Genomic DNA, 23,669 nt, shown 5'->3' with positions numbered 1-23,669 from the left:
AATAATGTATTACTTAAACTTTGACAGGCGTTTTTCTCAAAACTGTGTTTTTCAAACTGGCGTCCATGATATCTCGAAAACGGCTTAACCAATATCGCACAAATTTATAGAGCGTGTTCTGCACATATGTGGCTATCGCCCGAACTAGGATAATTGAAAAAGGTCAACTTGTTTCTTTTTTATACAACAAAATAGACCAAGAAAATCAGGTTTTTTTGAAAAGAAAATTTCAAAGCCGCGTAAAAAATTCAATTTTTAATATTTTCAAATAATCCTAGTTCCGGCGATAGCCACATCCTCACAAATTAAGATGCCTTTTGATTTTTCGATTTTAGTTCAGTCAATTAGTCAGTATCGTGGACGCCGATAGAAGGCGTTTTTTGATCATCATCACTTTCCAGTTTTACAATTCGAAATCAGTAAAATATTTTTACTTGCAAAAATTTTAATTTGTTGTTAAAATGGAACTGAATATATGGTAAAAATTTTAAAGTCCTAATTTTTCATGGTTCTAAAAAAAAAATCCCAAAAAAACTCTTAAAAAACGTCTGCCACACGGGGTGACCCCCTTAAGGGAAAATTGAGGCATTTTGAGCTGTAACGTGATTGGTAGCAGGTAACAGGAATCGAATGTTCTTAAAATCAACGCGAAATGTGTTAAAATTTGAAATAAATAATACAGTAATAATAAAGATATCTCTTATATTAAATTTCCTCCGTCATTTTGTTAGTCGTTTGATGTTTCAATCATAGGAGGCGAAATGTTTTATGGCGTTTAATATTGTCTCATTTTTAGCTGCAACAAAAATGAGACTGGGGTTTTTTCGTATATCTTGGGGTAACTTTGGCCTATCCAAATACATTAAATTTTATGAAAAATGGGCATAAAATTTGCAAGAAAATAAAAAAGTAGAGAATTTTATCTCTAAAACTGTTGGATATAGGGCGTTAGGTATATTGTTTGAAGTAGAATAAGGAGACGTCACGGCCATGCTTAACAGCAAGTAAAGTTGTATCACTATTGGGGGTTCAGAGATCTCGATATCCATACCAGATGAAACAGCAGCACTTGACATGAGAAAACTTGTACTAATATTTTTCGTTTTCAAACTTGAAAATCAAAATTCAAGTAGTCCCCAAAATATTTAATATGATGATATTTTAATTATAAATGTGGTGTTAATATTAGTAGGAAAAAGTATTTTTCATCTTTTCCGTGGAAATGAAAATTTTTACTGTACCCAGGTAGAAAGTCAAGTATTACTTGTTTTCTTCCAGTAGCTGTACTCTCTAAATTTTACTAAATGAATTAGTGAAACTGTTTTATCGACTAATAATAAAACAGTTTTACTAATTGTTAGTAGAATTCTACTAAGCAATTAGTAAAATTTATTGAATCTAGTGAATTTTAAGATTTAAAAATTTTTTCCCCAAAGTTACAAATAATTTAATTTTGCTGTGGAATTTACATCAGGGCACTTTAAATTTTGTGTTCACTAAATTTAATTGATTAACTAAAACGGCATGCATGTCAAACTTGTTTTTGATAGATTTAAATAAAGACAGAGTCCGTATTTAGAGGGGGGGGGGTCCGGTTAAATTTTAATTTTTCTACATTTATATTGTTTAAGTGTGTCAATGTTTTTTAAACATTATTTAGGATTAAAATCTATTCTATAATCTTCAAATAAAGAATAACAGATAATTATTTGATAATTTATATAAGAATGCCTTAAAATTTCGTAAAATATAAATTTAAACTTCTACCACATTTTTTAATTATTTTTTATTGTCGAACTTTTCATATGCTTTTTTCGCAATACTGAACAATTTTATTAATTTTGATAATATAAAATAGATTTGAATCCTAAATAATGTTTGAAAAACATTGACACACTTAAACAATATAAATATCGAAATGTTAAATTCTATCAAAAACAAGTTTGACATGCATGCCGTTTTAGTTAATCAATTAAATTTAGTAAACACAAAATTTAAAATGCCCTGATGTAAGTTCCACAGCAAAATTGAAATATTTGTAACTTTGGAGAAAAAATTTTTAAATTTTAAAATTCACGTATCTTACTCAATTTGTATTAAAATTTTTTCAAGAAATGCTCATTTTACGCAGAATTAAGTATACTTTTAAAAAAATATTATGAAAAAAATCTGTAAATTCGAATACTACTCTAAAAACATCGTTAAAGTTGAAAAAATGGAATGAAAATCGATAAATCGCAAATATTTTCAACTGCGGTTTTGTAAATTTTTATTTTGAGTAAACGAGCAATCGGTTAAAAATAACGGAAGTTACGAGTAATTCTTTACATGAATACGCAAAAGACGGTTTTTTGCCCCTAAAATTACATTTTGGGGGTGTTTGGGAAATTTCTCACACATCATTGCGTTCATAGTTTTACTAGACCTACAACTTATACTAGGTCTCTATAAAAGTGCAGGCAACTTTTTTTATTATGTCACACAGTGTAATAAATCAGGTGCGTAAATGTGTAATTGTCCTGCCTGATTAAAATATTATTTATATGTCTTTATTTTGATTGATAATTAAACAAAAGAGAGTGAAACTAGTCGTGCGGCGAGATGCGAATTATTTCTTTTAATTGTCTTGTTTGTTAATTTATTATATTTGATTTTATTATTGTATTTTATTTTGACTGATTTCTTTTTACATATTGTTGTTTGAATGTGCGTATATTTTTTTAATTATTTGTCATTTTATTTTCTATATTTTGTATAAATTCCTGACGTCAGGCCTATTTTATTGAAACTTTTGACGGAAATATAATTTTTATTTCTTTTTGTAAATTATTTGTATGTTTATTATATCGTGTGTTTTGTATTTTTATGTAATTTCGTTATTTTATTTATTTATTTGAAATCTTTTCTTTTATAATTTTTGTAATTTGTATTGTCGCGGTTTTTATTTATTTTCTGAAATAAGAAAATCGTTACAAGCTTATTATTACCAATTCCTTATGGGAAAAATATACATAATTCTAGTTGTACTGGTGAATTATTCCTTTCAGTGTATTTAGAAAACGTGTTTTCTCAATGGCTCATAGCAAGCGACTCATTTTGCCCCACACCTGGGGCACATAGGGACAAGACCTAGGCATTTTTATTTTCATTCATATTCATATCCTTGCAAGTGATTTTTGAAAATTTTGTAAAACTCATCACTGAAAAAAATTTCTGGCACCCGTATACCAGGAATTGACTAGTTTGCCTAGTTACGAGAGGCATTCACTATAAGAAAACCTAAAAGTTAAAAGAGTAAGGTCAAGCATACACTGAGAAAAGAAATTATTTGGTTCAAACAAATTTTGTTTAAATCAAACTTAAAATATCTTTGCTATACAGTCAAACATATTTTCTGGTTCAGTTTAAGAGATTATATATTGAAATCAAACATAAATTGTGATTGATTTTAAATTATCTGTAGTCAACTTTTAAGTTTGATTCAAACATAAAATTTTTAAACATAATTTTTGTTTAAACCGTAACAGAAAATATGTTTGAATTAAATATAATTATTCAAAAAAAATAATACTTTTGAATCAATGCAGTATACATTTTCTATATATTGAGATTAAACTTACAAACTAATTTCAATTAAACAAAGTCGTCTAACATTATTTTTGTGTTTCATTTAAGTATAATGTTTTTCAGTGTAGTTCAAAGTGATTAGAAAATTAGTTAATGTGGCTATAAGAAAAATAGTCAAATTGACTAGGATTCTTAATCGAATTTCTATTGTCCGAAAACAAATAAAAAGTATAAAGATTAAATAAAAAAAACCGCTGCCAAGTTGTATATTTTTTTTATAATTTTGGTGCTCATTTCATGAACACTTTACTTCCTCATGGAGATAAAAATAAAAGAAATATAGGGGAGAGTGGGGCAAAATGGGGTTCCTTTTTGAAATTGTCTGTTTACAGAGAACCAAACGAATAAACCGATTCAGCTAAACTTCAGAATTCTTCTTTGTACACTTACTTAGCTTTGAGGAAATTATGATAATAGCAGAGAAAAAAATTTTGAAAGAACTTATATAATATTTTCTGAGAAAGCTAATCAAATAACTATATACAAAACATGGAATATTTTTTCAAAATTCATTAAATTCTCGTTGTATGAGATTATAAATACAAACAAAAAGTATAGGATTCTTTATTACTATGAAAAAACAAGTAATATTTATTAGAATTTAACAAAAAAACATCGATATTGCAAAATATCGATATATCGATAGTGAAACATGAATAGTATAAATATCTCAAAACAAAAATATCGATTCTTCTGCAGGAAACCTTTAAATATGCATAATATAATGTTTTTAAATAGTTTTTATGAAACGGCGTAGCTTCCGGCATGCCCCACACTTATAGGTACCCCATTTTGCCCCACACTGCATATTAAAACAAAATGTAATGTTTCGAACTTATTGTAAACAATTTAACAATCTATTCTATTGGAAATTACTCTAGAATAAGTGCTGAAAAATATCCCACACTTGCCAAATTAAATGCATTATCCCAAAAAGTTTTGTAAGCACTTCAATTTCGATAAATATTCATATTTTTTTTGCTTAAAACTTAAAAGTTGTATAATTTTCAAAACAAAATTTTTTTTGGAGTGTCTTCATAATTAATAACAGTTTCTTATCAACATGAATGATATATGTCAAGGATAAAAAAATTAAAAGTACCTATCATGGAAAAACAGAGGTACCCCATTTGACCCGCCTACCCCATTTTGCCCCACTCTCCCCTATGAATAACTTTTTATAAATATCGTAAAAGTGATTGAATTTTGATTCAATCAATGTATTTTTAAATACCCTACAAGATAATTACAATAATTTGATAGTTAAATAAACATTTTCAAACAAAAAAGTTGAGAAAATGTCATTTTTCACAATTTTTGGTTTTTAAAATACCAATAATTTCGAAATCTATTATCGAATTACGTTCAAAAATATGTCATTCGAAGCGTTTTTTAATGCTCTACAAGTTGATAATAATAATAATTTTAAAGTTACTTCTACATTTTTTAACAAAATTTACAAAAAAGTATTTTTTTCCAAAATTTATGATTTTTAAAAGTTTAATATCTCCGGTTAATATGGACGAAAAATGTTCAATTAAGGCTTAAAAAATGCGTCTAAAAAACTCTACAAAATTATGAAAAAACATTTATAGGTGTCCTAACATTTTTTTAAAGTTATGGGCAAAAAACGTTTTTTTGCAAAATTAAAAATCAAAAAAAAATTTAGTTAAACTTTATTAATATATTAGAAAGTACTCTCACTTTATGTCCGCAGGTGAGATTTACAATTCAAAAAACATTCAACCCAAAAGTTCTTCATGATTTCGAGATATTTATGAAAATGTGATGTTTACACACACACACACACACACAGAGCAGTGAGCGCCTCTGGGCCACTCACTGCTGCCCGACTGATATTAGCGCGTGCCTTCGAGCGTCGGGCGAGTTATTCGATCCAAGGCCTCAATTGTTCAGCGATCTGTGGAGGTAGAATTTTGAAAACTGTTTACAAATTTTTTTATTTAATCATATATTTCAACAAAAGAGAAAAAAAAATTTTATGGGAGTATATTTTTTATTAAAATGTATTTCTATTAATCTATGCTACTTTAATTGCACACTAAAAAAAAAGTTTTACTTTTAGCCTGTTTTCGAGGCTGAATTTAAGGTGTAAACGGAGTCAGCCCCATTAAACAAGGACAGACTTATGTGAAATACATGGGCTGAATTTAAGGTGTAAACGGAGTCAGACTTTTTTTTTCTTGTGTGAAACAAGAGTTCCAGATAAACAATATTTATGAGTGTAGAATAAATAAAAATTTTATTTGTTTAAAAGTATTCATTCAAATTTTTTAAGCTTTGATTAAAAAATATTATTTGTTTAAATAATTATGCTTAATTCAAACATATTTTAAGTTTTGATTTCAACAAAAATTATGTTTAAAAATTTTATGTTTGATTTAAGCTTAAAAGTTGATTATAAATAATTCTTAAAATTTGTTTCAATTAAACTCAAATACACTGCAAAAATAGGAGTCTTTTTTGATATCTTAAAATAAGATGCTAAGATGGAAAAATGGTATCTTACATCTTAAAATAAGATGTTTTCTAAAGCATCTTACTGATATTTAAGATGCCTTATACGTTTTAGCAGTGATGAAGATATTTCTTCCATCTTAGAAAAGTAAGATACTTTGGTAAGTTCTTTAAAGTATCTTAAATTAAGATGTTTCTGTTGCAATAAGATGTTTAGCGATAAGTTACTTGAGAATCGTAAAATGCGTCATAAGTGTAATAAGTTACTAAAAACTAAGATACATAAAGTGTTTTCCATAAGAGCCCCAAAATTTTTGCCCCAAAAATACACAGAAAATGTGTACGAAGATACTTTTAACATCTTAAATTAAGATGTTTCAAGTAACTAAAAAGTGTCTACCAAAACATATTAGAAATGACTACCAAAACATCTTAAATTAGGATACTTCTTTTTGCAGTGTATGTTTCAGATTTAAAAAAAAATTTACAAGATAGTATAGTTGTATAAAAGTTATGCCACAGAAAAAATTTTGTGACTTTCAATACATTTTTCTAATTACCTGAAACGTCTTTGGCAGTATGTAAACTGCCTAGGTATTTTGCTTATTACCTGTTTTTATACATTCAAATTTAGGCATTTTACTAACTGCCCGCGGTTTACAAACTGCCTATAGGCAATTTGCATACTACCGGATTATGCTATCTGCCTACGACATATACATCTTAGAATTAACACAAACTTAGGAAATAAATATTTAACACAGGGGGGGGGGGTACGCGAACACCTAACGCCTTTACACATTGAAAACCCGGAATGCTATCCACTACACTACACACGCACCTGTTGTTCTAAATTTTTTATTAGATATTAGAATTTCTAGTCAAAATGTAATATATAATCAGATTTTCTATTTTTTGAAAATACACAATTTTACTTGCTCGTCAAGAACTACTCATTTTTATTTATTATTCTGACATTTATATGTCTTTAATAATTAATAAAAAATTAACAAACAATAAATTATAACATTAAAATGCAAGCATGATTATAACAGTACAACATTTAAGCACAGTGATTAAAATACTAAAAAATTTCGATTCCACTTGTGTGAAATTTCAGACTTGTTAGGTTATCTATAAAGTTTGGTCGAATTAAATAATCAAAAATGTATATTAGCTTAATTACTTCCTCATAGAGGAAGTATTGTAATACCAAAATTTTTTGAGTTCGATTTTTTGACATATCTTTATGTTATTTGACCTCAGGAGTTCAAAAATGACATTTTTAAAAAATGTCATTACGTGTGTGTGTGTGTGTGTGTGTGTGTGTGTGTGTGTGTAAACATCATATTTTCATAAATATCTCGAAATTATCAAGAGCTATTGGTTTGAATTTTTTTTTAAATTGTAGATCTCACCTGCGGACATAAAGTGAGAATACCTACTTTGTGATAGATTAATAAAGTTTAACTAAATTTTTTTTTTATTTTTAATTTTTCAAAAAAAAAGTTTTTTGCCCATAACTTTAAAAAAATGTTAGGACACCTATAAATTTTTTTCCATAATTTTGTAGAGTTTTTTTAGACGCATCTTTTGAGCCCTAATTGAACATTTTTCGTCCATATTAACCGGAGACATTAGATTTTTAAGAATAAAAAATTTTGGAAAATAAGACTTTTTAAAAAATTTTGTTGAAAATGTAAAAGTAACTTTAAAATTATCGTTACCAACTTGTAGAGCATTAAAAAACGCTTTGATTGACCTATTTTTGAACCTAATTCGATAATAAATTTCGAAATTATTGGTATTTTAAAAACCAAAAATTGTGGAAAATGACATTTTTTCAACTTTTTTGTTTGAAAATGTTTGTTTAACTATTAAAATATTATAACTATCTTGTAGGGTATTTAAAAATACATTTCTATTATTATTATCTCTATGAGGAAGCAAAGTGTTCATGAAATGAGCACCAAAATTATAAAAAACGTATACAACTTGGCAGCGGTTTTTTAATTATCTGTTTCGATTTACTCGATGAAAACGGCAAATGTGAAATACGCAGAAAACATATTTTTTGCACAAAAAATAACTACGATTGACGAATATAAAAGTCGTTTTACGAAATAATCAAAGGATCAATCATAAAAGACAGAGCTGAATACTCTCAAAAAATAAATATACGCATGCGCAGTTCAGAAAATTTTCAAAATAACTAATTATCCTAATCTATTTGACCAGGGAATGCAGCGAGTATTACTTTTACAAAGTTTGGATTTGTGGAATTGACCAGTGAAACTATGGTTGAATTTACTGAGAATCCTAATTAACTTTACTAGGTTAAGCCCGTACAGCAAATAGATATCCCTGGGATATATCGAAAAAATTATAGATATTCCACAGATATACAAAAAATATTTTATATATCCCTGGTATGATATTTGTGGGATATTTGATTTATAAACAAATATTTAAAAAAACTTAGAATGTATAAAAACTGGATTCTAATTATAAATAAAAGAATATAATATATTTTAATAATTTTAAAAATGTTTATTTGCAATTAAACAAGTTCGTAATAAAATACTTTAGAGTACTTTTTGCTAATTCTGAAAATATTTATATTCAGAGATCATAGTTCGCGTCAAATACATAAACAGAATGTTAATAAAAACATTTTATTGTATATATTGATAAATTTAAATGAATTTAATATAATTCATTTAAAATTAATTTACATAAATCTTTTAATGAGTCACTTACAAGTCACTATTGTTCGTCAGTGGAGTAAAATTTAGTTAAACACGAAACATTTTCTTTAAACTTAAAAAGGTTTCATAAGTTTTATGAATTAATATAATCCTCTCTATTTAATAAAAATAGAAATTAATATATCCTATGTGTATAATAATTTTATTAACACAGTTTACTTACCTACATACATTTATACAATAAAAACAAATGTTCAAATTAGATATCAACACTGATATTAATCTCATGACATAAATTTGTTGACAAGCTGTAAAACTTTCATTCTGTGACAAGTTTTTGCTAAACTCAATATTTTCAGACATATAAGCTACTGAAAATATGTCTACAGTTACAAATCCAAAATTTCGAAAATTCATAACTCGAAAATTTGGACGATTATATAAAAATAAAAAAATACGTATCTCAAATTTTTCTATACAGATTAAGGAAAAAATATATTCAACCGAATTTTAAAGGTCATAGGAAAATCTTTCGTGGAATTGTCCATACGCAAGTGTAAAAAAATGAATTTTTTGTGTAAAAGCAGATGCCATAATAGTTTCTCCTGCAGTAATAAATAAACACTAATAAGTAAAAACTAACATAGATTAATATTTTTTAACTTATTTATTTTATAGTGTACTTTCAGATGTCAGTGTGTTCGAATAAAAAATTTATTTATTTGATGAAAAAAAATTATTAAAAAAACATACATTTTCTGGACGTTTCGACCCATGTAACCACTTAATAAACATTATTGTATTTTATAAATTTCGTTATCAGCTTAATAAGACTTAGTCATTTCATGAAATGCATTCTAATAGCAGACAAATTAATAATGCAATTTTATGTCATTACACTAAGTGCATAATTAGCACTTGCATTTCATGAAATGTTTAAAAGTTTTAGACACATATTGAAATTAACATTTATTTCACTATATGTAGCAGCGCTTCATAAAACGTCTAGACATTTCGTGATATGTCAGATTTCACTAAAAGGCTACGACATATTTATATGTAACACGTAAATTTGAAATTACTTTTTAACACATGCAATTGATGAGCTTAACAAAACCAAAAACTACATTTGCCTTTGTGTCACATAAAAAGAATAAGATGTAAGCTGCTGAAATATAATCTTCTTTTATTCCATATTTTCACGCGCACTTTAAGCGCGTATAATGTTGATTAAAACAACAATAGAGAAATAAAAACAAGTATTCACATATACCTTTCGCAGGGGTTGGTTCCTTCAAGTTTCCACTCTCTGTCTCTCCCTATCTCTTTCATCCTATGAGAGGTGAGCGCCTCTAATGCGCACTGCGCATCGAGTTTATCACAGCCGAATGAATCGGTCTGATATTCCGTCGTTCTGTCTAGATAGCAGTGTAATCAGATTTCATCATAACGCTTCACAAACAACAATCGCAGATATTCTCGTTAAATTAGCAGATGCAAATCGTTTTTTAATGCTAATACACTCTCTTTTTAAAATAGTGTAAATGTTGATGGACTTGCTTATTAATGTAGAGTTAGCCATAATTATAATTATTTGTTGATTAATCGAAGGCAAAGGGATTGATGAAAACTTTATTGAGAATTTTGAAAGTATCTAAGGAGGCGGAGTGAAAGAAGTTGGAGGAGAAGAAAGAAGGCGGAGGTTGAGAAAGAAGAGTAGGAGTAGATCCCTGAGGGCGACTTATTTTATTTGAGTCTGACACTTGGACGCGAACGCGCGCACACCGGAAGTATTCTCGTGAAGGATTTCCAACTTATTTCTAACATTCAATCGGTTTATTATTCCAATAAATCAGGGGATCCATATTTTTTCACTATTGTCAAATCAGCGAATTTGGAAAGTGTAGAAATTAATCAGGAGAATGTTGCCTTTCTTCGTAAATAAAGAAAAAGGTCAAGAATTTATAGTTTCTACAAAAATACATAGATGCAAGTTACTACCCTCCTTCCCTAATAGTGTTTTAAAATGTAAATACATTCTTTTTACATTTAATTAATATTACTTTATTCTCAATAAATAAATGTTTATTTCTAAAAAAAATATGCAGGAGTCTATATAACGAGAACTGCAGGGTGGTGAATCTTTAAGATGTTCGTTAAAAATAAAAGGAAATGAAAAATGGCTCCAATCTTTCAATGTAGTGGTTATAAGTTTGTTTATCAGAAAATTTTTTACTATTTGTGCAATATATTCTAGTGTAGCAATAAATACATCAGCAACAAGAAAGAAAAGATAAAGAAAATGCTGTTTTGAAAATTTAATTACGGTTTTGAAATTTTGCTATAAACCTGAATTTTTAATCAGTTCTAAATTTTTCTGAATAAAAGTATTACGATGGATGAACTAAAACTATATGTATCAATATTAAAAGTCGTGAAAGTTATTAGAGATATTTTTGACAAAGAAGCGAGAAGAACGCTTAGTGGAAATAATTCAAGTTTGGTGCTTTGCTCGTATTTTGGATTGAATTGAATATCTCTCGAAACGACGGATGCACCCGCTGAATTACGCCAAGCCTCTTTCGAACTTGTCGAACGTCAAAGTCGGTACGCCGGTGCCTCCAGCAAGGAGAAGTACATACTCGACGCGTGCCAGTCCTCTGATCAGAGAGACCGCTCGGCTGTATTCTGCAAGTCTAAGAAGCGTATATAGAAGATTAAAAACACCAAGTAGAGACGAAAGAAGAGAAGTGGAAATAGTGAAAAAGGGTAGGACGTCAGCAAGAACAAGCAGAGATATCTTGAACGAAGGGTCTTTCCATTTGGGTGTTAGGGGTACACAGTCCCCTGGCCAAAACAAGGGGATGTTGCAACGTCGACTAGTTTTTCAAAGTGGACAAACTGTGTATTGAGGAGGAGCGCCCACGAGGAGACTAGTCGAGGCAATGACAGAATGCCTCCGTTTTCATTCCAACGACAAGTTCCAATTGGACTAGAACAGACACATATCACCAACTTCATTTCTGTGATTTTTCTAATTACAATCTTCTTTAACCATTATCAGTAAGTTTTTATTTTACATCTTTTAATCTTTTTAAATCATACGCAATTCTTTCTTCACGAATAATCATATTCTCCACAGTTTTTTTCAATTTTAAAATATTCATTCATACCTAACTGATTAAGACAAAACTGTTTAACATTTCCCTAAGTGCGATATGCCCGAAGATGGAATCTTAATTTTCGATGCTATCGAACTCCAACTTTACACCTAAAGATTGAAAAATATATTGCTTCAATTTCAAAAAGTGTGAATACTATCATATGATTGGATTGACTGCAAACTTTAAACCAATGAAATGCAAGCATTCACATACTCTAAATCTGAATCAGTGAAAATTTCACTGATTTCAATTCAGTGAAATTTTCTCTCATTCAGATTTAGATTCAGATTTCACTTGCGGGATTGAAACAACATCGATTCAATCTGTTTGGTGTAAAGTTCAAGTCCGATTTTTAACAGTGCACTTTAGTGATATTAGTTTACATTTAAAAGGTGCTTGTGCAGATTAATTATTATTATAAATCTTCTTTCTGTGCGACCCAACATATGGGTCCTATAATCTCAGCCGTTTAACGGCAAAGTTACTGGGCTATCACTGGCGTTTAAATCGTCACATTACCATTATTACAACTAATATTAGTTCGGAATATTATTACAGTGATTTTCTAGTCAAATTAAAATGCTCGTCCCAGATAATATTCCACAATAAGAGAATATTAATCAATATAGTGCTGCATGGTATCATTTATTAATATTCCTTTACTATTATTGTGAAATTTTAACATGGAGTGGACATTTCTTTATGTTCCTAATACTCTCTAAAACTGAATCAGTAAAATTTAACTGAAGATAAGTTAAAAATGATTGAAATTTCAGTCATTTTTCACTGACTAGACAATTAAAAAATACATGAAATTTTCAGTAATTTTTTAATTAGCCAATCAGTGAAAAATTACTGAAATTTCAATCATTTTTAACTGATCTTCAGTGAAATTTCACTTATTCAAATTGCGAGAATAGAGACACCGATTCGCAGTCAAATTTCGCACTGACCTTGAGTGGAATTTCACTGATTCAGATTTAGAGAGTAGAAAATCATCCAAACGAATAAAATTATGCGTATACAGCTCATGATATTCAATTAAAACCGTATAAATTTTTACGCAAAGTGGTGACAAAATTTTTTAGAATTCTAAGCACTATGTCCCGTGTGCTAATATGTCCCGTGCCATAATATGGCAATTTCTACATAATTTTGTTATGGCCTAAATATCCCGTGTAGAAATTTAACCATGGCCCTAATCGGGGCCAGATCTTTTGATCATTCTGTAGGCCATAACATGGCAATTTCTACACGGGATTATTTAGGCCATAACATGGCATGAAACACCTTCCCAGATCGGGCCCAAGTCTGGCCAGACTTGTGCCCGATCTGGGAAGGTGTTTCTTGACATTTTATGGCCTACAGAATGATCAAAAGATCTGGCCCCGATTAGGGCCATGGTTAAATTTCTACACTGGGTTTGAGTGTTTGCATTTCAATATACATATTTACTTTTAACGGCATAAATAATTAAAAATTAATAGTTCTTGACAAGCAGGTAAAATTGCCTACTTTAAATTGTATAAAACATAATCCGTTATTTAAGTATATAATACAGTCGGGTCCCCATACTGTTACATTTCCAGAAATTTCCCACTCCTCCAGACTCAGCTCTGTTATGTGCTCAAAGTATGCCTACTGCGCACCTTTCAGGAACGTAAATATATACACCTCAAGTTTGGCCTAGAAGTATATGCCCCCTTTTCTTTGGGCTTAGGAATACAGCCCTGAAAATTGGTGACGTAACGTGACGTCACCTAACAGTTCTGAATTTGGAGGTTATGCAAAAACATAACACTACTGAGGACATAACAGTTTGGAATCTAACAGTATGGGGACCTGACTGTACTGCATTTTCATTGGAAATGAATTATTATAGAATTTTAACGTCCGAGAATAAGTAAATTATTAATAAAAACGACTTTGGACTTTTTTAAAAAATAAAAAGTAACATTGTTGTTCGAATGTGTCGTTTTTATTAATAATTGAAATGAATTATAATATTGTTCCGGCTTTGAAAGTGGATATTCGTTAGGTTCAGGTGTTCGCGTCCCCCAGCGTTAAATATTTATCTCATAAGTTTAAAGTAATTCCAAAGCATATAATTACAAAGTCGCAGTTATAAATATGTTCAATATAATAATTAATTATTTTTTTTAATTATATTTACTTTTTCTCCTTTACTGGATAATAATAATTTGATTAAGAACTTCAAATAATTATGATACACAGTCTAAATTTAATATTATTGTCCTAGCCAATTTGACTAATTTTCCCAGTAACTTTAACTATGCTTGAATCTTATTACTTTGACTAATAGGATTCTGTATAGTGGGTTCCTCACGCAGTTTTATTTGTTGGCTAGACTGAGTCTATTTTATAAGAGAATATTTGCGCAGATTCGCTTAACGAATAAGTATGTCACTAGAATTGTTTGTGGCTCAGTAAAATATGAATTTAATGCGGAGAATTTGTGCAAATATTGTTACGAAGAATTCGAAAGTCCACATCATTTAATAGAAGATTGTACGGCATGTCATTGTGTGAGAGATTCGGCCTTTCCATTAAACTTAGGAATCGACCCATCAAAGCGCTGATGGTTAGATATTTTGTCGTCGTCGAGCCTATCTATTATTAAAAAATTTCTGAATATGTTTTTACCAATTTTAAAGAATAAGGATGGACGCAACTAATTGCTGAGTCTCTGTATGTATAGATTTTTACCTTTTATCTTTTTTTTTTGTTTTTATTAATTCAAACTCCCCTTGTAAGAATCTTTGTTCAATAGACAAGTGTAAATAAATAAATAAATAAATATAGTGGGTTCCTCTCGTAACTATAGGAAACCTATAGTCAATTCCTGGTATATAGGTCCTAGGCATTGTTTCGGTGTTTGCTAAAAATTATTACAGTTACAATCATTATCTCTTAAATAGAAATGACAAAAATTGTATTTTTTCTTTGAAATTTTTCTTAAAAGCCCTTGTGCATTCTATCATTATGAGTATGAATAATTTGAAAAAAATACGACATTGAACATAAAACTATAATAATAATTGTTTTTCAGTTGCACATTGTTATTACCTGGTATATAGAAACTGCGGTTTCACTCAAAATGATCAATTTTCAAAACTATGCAGCTAACCTGCATACAAATACTAAAGGATGTTTTATTTTATTAAATAAACGTATACGTTTAGAGAAGAGTGGGCTACATTGAACCGCGTTTTTTATAAAGTCCTAGAACCAATTAAATTTTACAAATTTTTATTAGTTTTTTGTATCAAAATAAAACTGTAATACTCCTTTAGTTAATACACGCATGTTACAAACACAAATTATTATGATTAGGGTCATTTGGGGTAAATGTAAACAGTAGATGTTTCAGCTAAATTTACAAATTTAAAAATAAGTACGACGTCAATATTTTTACCTCAGCTGACCTACAAGATGTTCTGAATATTGCCAATATTTTATTTTGACAATTGGCAATGCCAATTGCAATGCCAAAAAAAAGTGTAAGTTATTTTTTAATGCAAAAAAGATTGAAAATCAAAGTTTTACTGTTTCAGTATTTCTTCTCGCATTTGCATAAAAATAAATTTAAAAATCAAACAAAAATATGTAATTCTTCCTTATTAAGGGTCCGTTCATAAATTACGTAACGCTTCAGGGGGTAGGGAGGGTCAAGATATTTGTTACACTCATTATAAAAATGGCGCTAATGTATGTAAAAGTTTGTTACATGGGGGAGGGGGGGGGGTCTAAAATGACCAAAAAAAGCGTTACGTAATTTATGAATGGCCCCTTAATGCCCTAACAAAAATTGACTTTGATTTTTGATTTTCGTCAATTTAGTTAATAAATAATTAAGTGTTTACATTTACCCCGAAAATTCGAAAACTCGGGGTAAATGTAAACAGAACTTGAACTACATTTTAAAAGAAAATAATTGAATAAATTTGCTTTTATTTCACAACTTCATTACATTGGCAATGTAAAATTACATAGAAAAGAAAATTAGGTCTTCTTTAAAAAAAAAAATTTGATCAATTAATAGGTAAAATAAAATTTTTACACGAATACATTCGGACAAGTGGTTTTTAATGCAAAAATTACTCCAAAGTTTCGAAATCAATACGATTTCCTCTTCAGGGAGTCTAAAAAATAATACAGAAAAACAAAATATAAAATAAAAATTAAAAATACAAAACAGAATTACTAAGAAAATAAATAAAAATTTAGAAACATTAAAACAATACAAATTGAATACACAAAGACGTTAAATAATATTTAGAAACAACAATAAATAAAACCTATTAATTGAAAAACCAACTCGGACGTAAAAGCTTTTTTAAAAAAAATTTTATTAAAAAAAAAAAATTTTTTTTTAAATTTGATCAATTTTTAAAAATATTTTTAGGTTTATTCGCCATATTAGATCCGCCCATTTTGAAAATTTAAAATTTGACGTCAAATTCGTATTCAGCGACCTCAAAAACCCCCTAGTAGCCAGATTGAAGCAAATTTAATCAATTTTTAAAGATATTATTTTTAGGTTCATCCGCCATATGGGATCCACCATTTTGAAATTTAAAAATTCGATTTTAGATTCTAATTCTGCAACCTTAAAAACTTCTTTTTACCAAGTTGAATGAAAATCTATTAAAATTTGTTCAAGTTATTCAAGTTTTTACATTACTAATTTTGTAATGGTTGATTGATTATTTTATATGATACATTATCAGTCAACTGGTTGATTTACTATACATCTACGAAGAATTTTTATCAGTTTTTCCATCCCTTAAAACAGTAGTATACTTGAAATAACTTGTTTCTTAAACCTCGCTTAACTACAGTGGTGTTTACATTTACCCCGAATTTTAGGAAAATTTCAAAATCTCGGGGTAAATGTAAACAGTCAGTTTTAGTCGATTTAGGTGCATCAATATGTTTTTGTACCTTATAAAATTTTTCTAGAGAACTCTAGTAACAACTTCATGCAAAAGAAATCCGTCCGTTTTACCTTGTAACAAAAAAAACTAATGTTTTTCGTGAAAAATAGATAGGGGCCGTCCATAAACCACGTGGACACATTTGGGGGCGGGGGGGGGGGGGGTGAATCAAAAGTCCACGTTTGTCCACGAAGGGGAGGGGGGGTGTTAAAGCAAATGTCAACGTGGACATATAATCAAAGATATCTTAAGCTTAATCAGGATGATCATAAGTTTCAGTTAATCAATTTCCCTGACAATTTACTGATATTAAAATTAATTTCCCTGACAAAATTCTTTTTACAGGAAAATATGAATGTTTACGGAAAATGAGTAAAATTTATGATTTTAATTATTTTTTAAAATGACAATTATAACCCTTCCTGAATTCAATTATTTTCTACAATTTCCACCCAGTAAAAAAAAGTATTGAAAGAGAGCGAATAGTATTGTCGGTGAGTTTCTGCCAATACGGTTTTCACGCGAAAACGTTTTGGCAGAAACTCACCGCCAATACTATTCGCTCTCTTCCAATACTTCTTTTTACTGGGCAACTAAACCTTCGCCTCTGAATCAATTAATTTGAATAATTTTCCGAAAGTTCTTCTAAAATTCTGTTATATTTTCAAATTATTTTTGAATTTGATTGATAAATTTTAATCAAAAATTTTTAACATGATTGTTTCCTCTAAAATGTTAAAAATCATTTTAAAATGTTATTTTTTTGTATATATTTGAATTTTTGAAAATATGTAATTGAGAATATTGAATTTTAAAAAATTAGAAGCTAATTTTCATTAAATTTCATTTTTAAATGTACCTTTAAAAATTTTTTATTCTACAAAAATTGTAACAAAAGACTTGAAATAAATTAATTATTTTCAATTAAATTTTACAAAATTTCAACTATTCAAAAAGATTTGTTTATAGTTATTTTTCGCATTATAAAAATCAAAATAACTTGTACTTTTTTTTTACTAAAAATTGTGGTATTTTGTCGCAATTATTTTAAATGAGTCGAAAAAAGTCACAATTTTCTTAATTTCCCTGACAAAAAATTTTTTCCTGACATTTCCCTGACTTTACTGACATTCTTGCTTTGAAATATGTTCAAAAATAATCTTTTTTATTTTTTAACATACAGGAGTAAAAAAAACTTATTTTTTTAATTTGCAATATCCACGTGGACAATTGTATAGGGGGGAGGGGGTTTCACAAATGTCCACGACTGTCCACAACGGGGGGCGGGGGGGTCAAAAATTGGTGAAAAATTGTCCACGTGGTTTATGGACGGCCCCATATTCCGTTTACATTTACCCCAAATGACCCTACATAATAAAATTTAAATTTTTTCTAACCTGTTTCACTGCCTGGCTCACTAGCTGTATACACATGACATTCACAACAAAAATGGTTTATAATAAATTTATGTAAGACTTAAAATTCTTTATCACATGGGAATCTTGAAGTTGACACCCTAAGAGAAATAAGTCACAAGTTTCCTAATTTTTAAAACTTCCTATTTCAATAAAAAACACGTCATTATAATTCCACCAAAGTTTTTGTTTTGTACGTGAAAAACAATTTTTTCAGTTTTTCTTTGTAAATAATAAATCTACGTGCCGGAAATTTTTGGACATAGTCTGTTTCGATAATACTAACTTATATGTGACCTGGTCTATGAAAAAGGACCTTACGTGTCAAAAAATCATTTTTTACTTTTTTGTTGATTCGGATAGAGTTTGAAACGCTCTTTAAGATGGTGAAAACCAAAAAGTCATAAGTTGATTAGAAGTGTTAAAAATTTTTTCTTGAAAGTCAAAAGAAACAAGAGTAAAAATACGAAAAAAATTAATTTTCTGTTATTATACAAATTAAAATAACGAAGACGATAATTTTTTATTATTCTGAAAAGTTGACAGTTTCTTTGACAACTGTCAACAGTTAAAATTCAAATTTGATATCATATTCGTAATCAACGACCTCAAAAACCTTATTACTGTCTTTTTTATAAAAACGACCACTTTTTAGAGAAGTTGACAGCTGTCAAATTGTCAATTTAACATCATATTCGTAATCAGTGGCCTCGAAAACCCTTACAAACATGTGTCACTTATTTATACTTATTGTTGCTATTTAGAAAACTTTTTGATTATTTTTCTTATGTTTGGGGAGTTTGTTATTAATTTATATAAACAATTATTAAAAAAAAAATTCATTACTTGTATGTTTTTTATTTTGATACTGTGATCCACGGTGAAGAAAATAAGCCTAAATTGATTGAAAAATATTAATATTTAAAAAAGTTACAAGGGTTTTTCTAAGTTAAACTTTAACTGCTGTTTTTTCGAAAACTTGTTTTCGCACGTAAGGTCCCTTTTCACTGTCCAGGTCACATATATTGAATAAGAATAGTAGATTGTGCATCAAGGGAGGGAAATTGATGATTTTCAACGAGTGGAAATCAATTTTCCTCCCGAGTTGCACATACTATTTTTTCTAACACACGTATACCGAAAGTACAAACGCGGTTCACTGGTTCAATGTAGCCCACTCTCCCCTACGATAAACAATTTTCTTTGCGGTTTGTAAACTCATGTTTCTTTTTTCTTTGTTCAAGTACAACTTAAAGCTTAGGTTAAAAAATAAATTTAAACTCGAATACTTATTGATTAATTTAACAATTAATCTAATGATAATTAAAGAAAAAGGTATGAAAAAATTTGATTTTTAAAATTTTTTAAAAAAGAACTATTTTCAAATGTGACCACTTCCTGAAAAATCACCCATACATAAAAAAATGAAACAGCATGCTTTCAGTGAAGTTCGTTATCATGCATACAGTTGCATATAGTAGTATATATATAGCGAGAGTATATATATATATAAGTATATACATATAACTTAAATGAACATGCAGGTTCTCAAATATATATTCAATTTGTGTATTTGGTTTACACGCTTTTTTTAATCTTTTACTTCTAATGAAATAAAAACTATAATTTTTAATCATTAATTTCTAAAAGTTTATTTTATTTATTAAAAATTTGAAATATGCATATAGGTTAAACCATTTTATTTCATTTTGCTTCCTCATGAGGAAGCTTTGCATTCGTGACGATTTTCAATTTTTCAAAAGATGGTTATATGGACTCATTTTCATTTAGAATATATATATAATATATATATTAAATTCTGAGCAAATGTCCAGATGTATGTGTGTATGTGTATGAGTGTGTGTGTATGTCACAAAATATTGTGTATACCCTATTGAAAATACCCACATGGGATCCTACGTGGGATCTTACGTGGGTTCTTATACAAAAACCTGTATAAAATCCCAGATCTCACGTAAAAATCCACATGGGATCCCATATAAAAACACATGTATATTTGGGACACGATTTGAAACAGGAATTCATGTAGGAATTTGAGTTTGTGTATCTACATAAAAATCCACATGAAGTCCTATGTGAGAATACATAAAGGATTCCATAAAGGATTTCATATGGGATTTCATATGGGTTTTCATGTTTCATATATAAGATTTCACATAGGATTTCACAAAAGATTTGATATGTGATTACATTAGGGATCCATTGTGAGAATTTTCAAAGGATTAAAAATTATTTAATTAAAAATTAAATAATAAATTGTATTAGCATTTCAAATCATCAGGAAGAAAAAAAATTCGATAATTTGAAACACTTCTTCTGAGCTATAAACTCTCAGTTATATAGTGTTAAAAAATCATGTTAACAGGGGGAGAAGTCGCTCTCGCCACCTGGCGGTGAAAGTATATGAACTGTGGTATCCTGTATCATTAATAAAAAAAACCACGTGAGATCCTATGTAAGATCCCATGTGGAAAATTACATGGGAAATAATATACGATCTCACCTGGGATTTCATATAATTTTCATTCCTATGTAAAATCCTACGTGAGATCCCATATGGTTTCATATGCGGGAAATAACAGGAAATTACAAATTATCGAATTTTTTTTCTTACTGATGATTTGAAATGCTAATACAATTTATTATTTAATTTTTAATTAAATAATTTTTAATCCTTTGAAAATTCTCACAATGGATCCCTAATGTAAACACATATCAAATCTTTTGTGAAATCCTATGTGAAATCTTATATATGAAACATGAAAACCCATATGAAATCCCATATGAAATCCCATATGAAATCCTTAATGGAATCCTTTATGGAATCCTTTATGTATTCTCACATAGGAATTCATGTGGATTTTTATGTAGATACACAAACTCAAATTCCCACATGAATTCCTGTTTCAAATCGTGTCCCAAATATACATGTGTTTTTATATGGGATCCCATGTGGATTCTTACGTGGGATCTGGGATTTTATACAGGTTTTTGTATAAGAACCCACGTAAGATCCCATGTAGGATCCCATGCGGGTATTTTTAATAGGGTAGGTACAATGCACGTTTTTATGGATTTAGAAGTAAAAATTAAAAATTAAATTTCAAAAATTTTACTCAAGTTTTTATTAAAAAAAAGTCCGCAACTTTTTTAAAAACGAAAAATCAAGATAGAATTTTTTCTTCTAGCTATATATATATATATATATATATATATATATATATATATATATATAGAGAGAGAGAGAGAGAGAGAGAGGGTGCGCACCAATGTTCATATAGCTATATAAAAGCTTGCTATAATATACCTATAGCTATGAACATCAGTGCGCACCTTCTCTTACTCTAGACTCAGCTATACTGCAGGGGAGACTGCCTAACAATGGGTAACAAAAGTTTGAAGGTCGCTTGAAATGTAAAACATACTATCTATTAAAAAGTTCTAATCATAAAAGTGATTCTGATATACTCAAATTCGTAATGTAATTTAACGAACAATAAACTCATAAGTGGCTTTAAAATTTATGAGCTTATTGTAAAAAATATAATTTCATCTATTGTTGGAATGTTTCTTCTACAGTGGATAATTGTCATTTTTATTATCCAGCAGGCTGAGTAGCTAAATATTATATTTGTTAAAAACCTGGCAGAAGATGCCTTAAATAAATTCTATTTGTGGTTTGGCCCTGATCAGGGCTTGATCAGGTTCCAGGTAAATGACAGAAATAAATTTTATCTGCACATAAAATTTCTTAATGTATCATAACTAAGACCCTGATCACAACCTGATTTGACCTTTTTTTAAACACCACTTTAGGACTTGATCAGAAAAAGTTTTTCGATTCAAATTCAGAGCCCCTTTTTAACCGGATCAGGACCGTATGACTACCATGTTTCTATTTCTACACGGGAAACTATATTATATTAATTTAAAAGAAATTATTTAATCGATATTTTAAATGATATAATAATATTTAACTGTAACAATCAGACAGTCTTCATAAACTGTCAGGGGAAAAGTTGAATTTCAATTTTTTATTTCAAAAAAGAAGTAAAACACTATTATAGTTTACAAAGATTTTGATCCGCTGCATTTCACTGTCATTTCTTATGTAAAATTTGCTCCCGAATCTGAATATGAAGTCAGACATTAAGAAAGTAGAACAGTTTTCGAGATATTTCAATTTTTTTAGTTTCAACTTTCAAATTTTTAATTTCAATTTTTTAAGTTTCGACAAAAAGTGGATTCACTAATTTACCATTATTTCCGAATGTAGTCTATCGATTTCAATGTTCTTTGAAGCAAATTAAAGGTAATTAAATTTCCCATAAAAAAGTATTTACAACATTTTTTAATTCTACTGACGGTTCAGGAGCTATCTATAAATTTATTTGGAATTTTTTATTATTTTAAACAAAATTTTAGAAAATTGAACTGAAAATATAGAAGATATAACTACTTAAGTAAAAATGCAGAAATTTTAATCGGCACAGCTTATTTTCTCCCTAAGAAATAGTACTGTGACGACAAAAAAAGAAGACCCGAAGTAAACGCGTTTTTTATGACGTAATTAACCGAAAAAGTGAATAATTTTCTAAAATTTTGTTTGAAATAATGAGAAATTCAAAATAAATTAATAGATAGCTCCTAATCCGTCAGTCGAATTAAAAAATGTTGTAAATACTTTTGTTTGGGAAATTTTATTACCTTTAATTTGCTTCAAAGAACATTGAAATCGACAGACTTACATTCGGAAATTATGGTGACCATTGGCAATTTCCCATTGGGTCTGAGTTTTTATAACATTTTTTAATAACTTTTGAAATTTTGCAAAACTCTTTTTTTTAGTAGAGAACTCTAGAAACTCTTTATTCTCTTTCAGAATATTAGGTCAGAATTCTTTCTTGCAAAAATTATAGTGCTATGCAAAGTTAGTACTATGTTTTTTATTGTTAATCATCAGAACTATTTAAATAACCTTAAAGGTGAAAGAAGTTAACAATTTTCCGAATCAATTTCACAAATAAATATCTTAAATAAATATCTTGATAAGCTCATGGGTTTCATATGTATCGACAGCACAGCTGCCCTAATACAGAAACCTGCTTAATCTGAAAAATATTTTCGAAATTAATTAATAATTTCAAAATTATCAAAGAACTCAGAAAAAAACGGTAGCATGGTGGGATACGAGCCAACGACCTTTTTATTGCCGTTAGACAGTTCTGACTTTGAGAATCTCGGGGGCATGTAGCTCAGTGGTCAGAACTGTCTAACGGCAATAAAAAGGTCGTGGGC

At 28.8% G+C, this 23,669-nt stretch overlaps 2 protein-coding genes across 3 annotated transcripts in view; one reads left to right on the top strand and one right to left on the bottom strand.

The window, feature by feature from the left end:
* LOC122501574 overlaps positions 1–23,669 on the bottom strand; it is a 134,023-nt gene that overhangs the window by 31,619 nt on the left and 78,735 nt on the right. The window lies entirely within an intron of this gene.
* Positions 10,588–23,669, top strand: part of LOC122501573 (protein Wnt-10a) — a 38,883-nt gene continuing 25,801 nt past the window's right edge. Inside the window, exon 1 of the mRNA XM_043611136.1 lies at positions 10,588–11,876. Coding sequence (XP_043467071.1) covers positions 11,767–11,876 — 110 coding nt within the window. The 5' untranslated portion in view covers positions 10,588–11,766. The remainder of the gene's footprint in view (positions 11,877–23,669) is intronic.

The sequence above is a fragment of the Leptopilina heterotoma genome, unplaced genomic scaffold (assembly GCF_015476425.1).
Source record: "Leptopilina heterotoma isolate Lh14 unplaced genomic scaffold, ASM1547642v1 Lhet_212, whole genome shotgun sequence".
Lineage (NCBI taxonomy): Eukaryota > Metazoa > Arthropoda > Insecta > Hymenoptera > Figitidae > Leptopilina > Leptopilina heterotoma.
The sequence above is the reverse complement of the archived record's forward strand: the minus strand, read 5'-3'. Positions and strand labels throughout refer to the sequence as shown.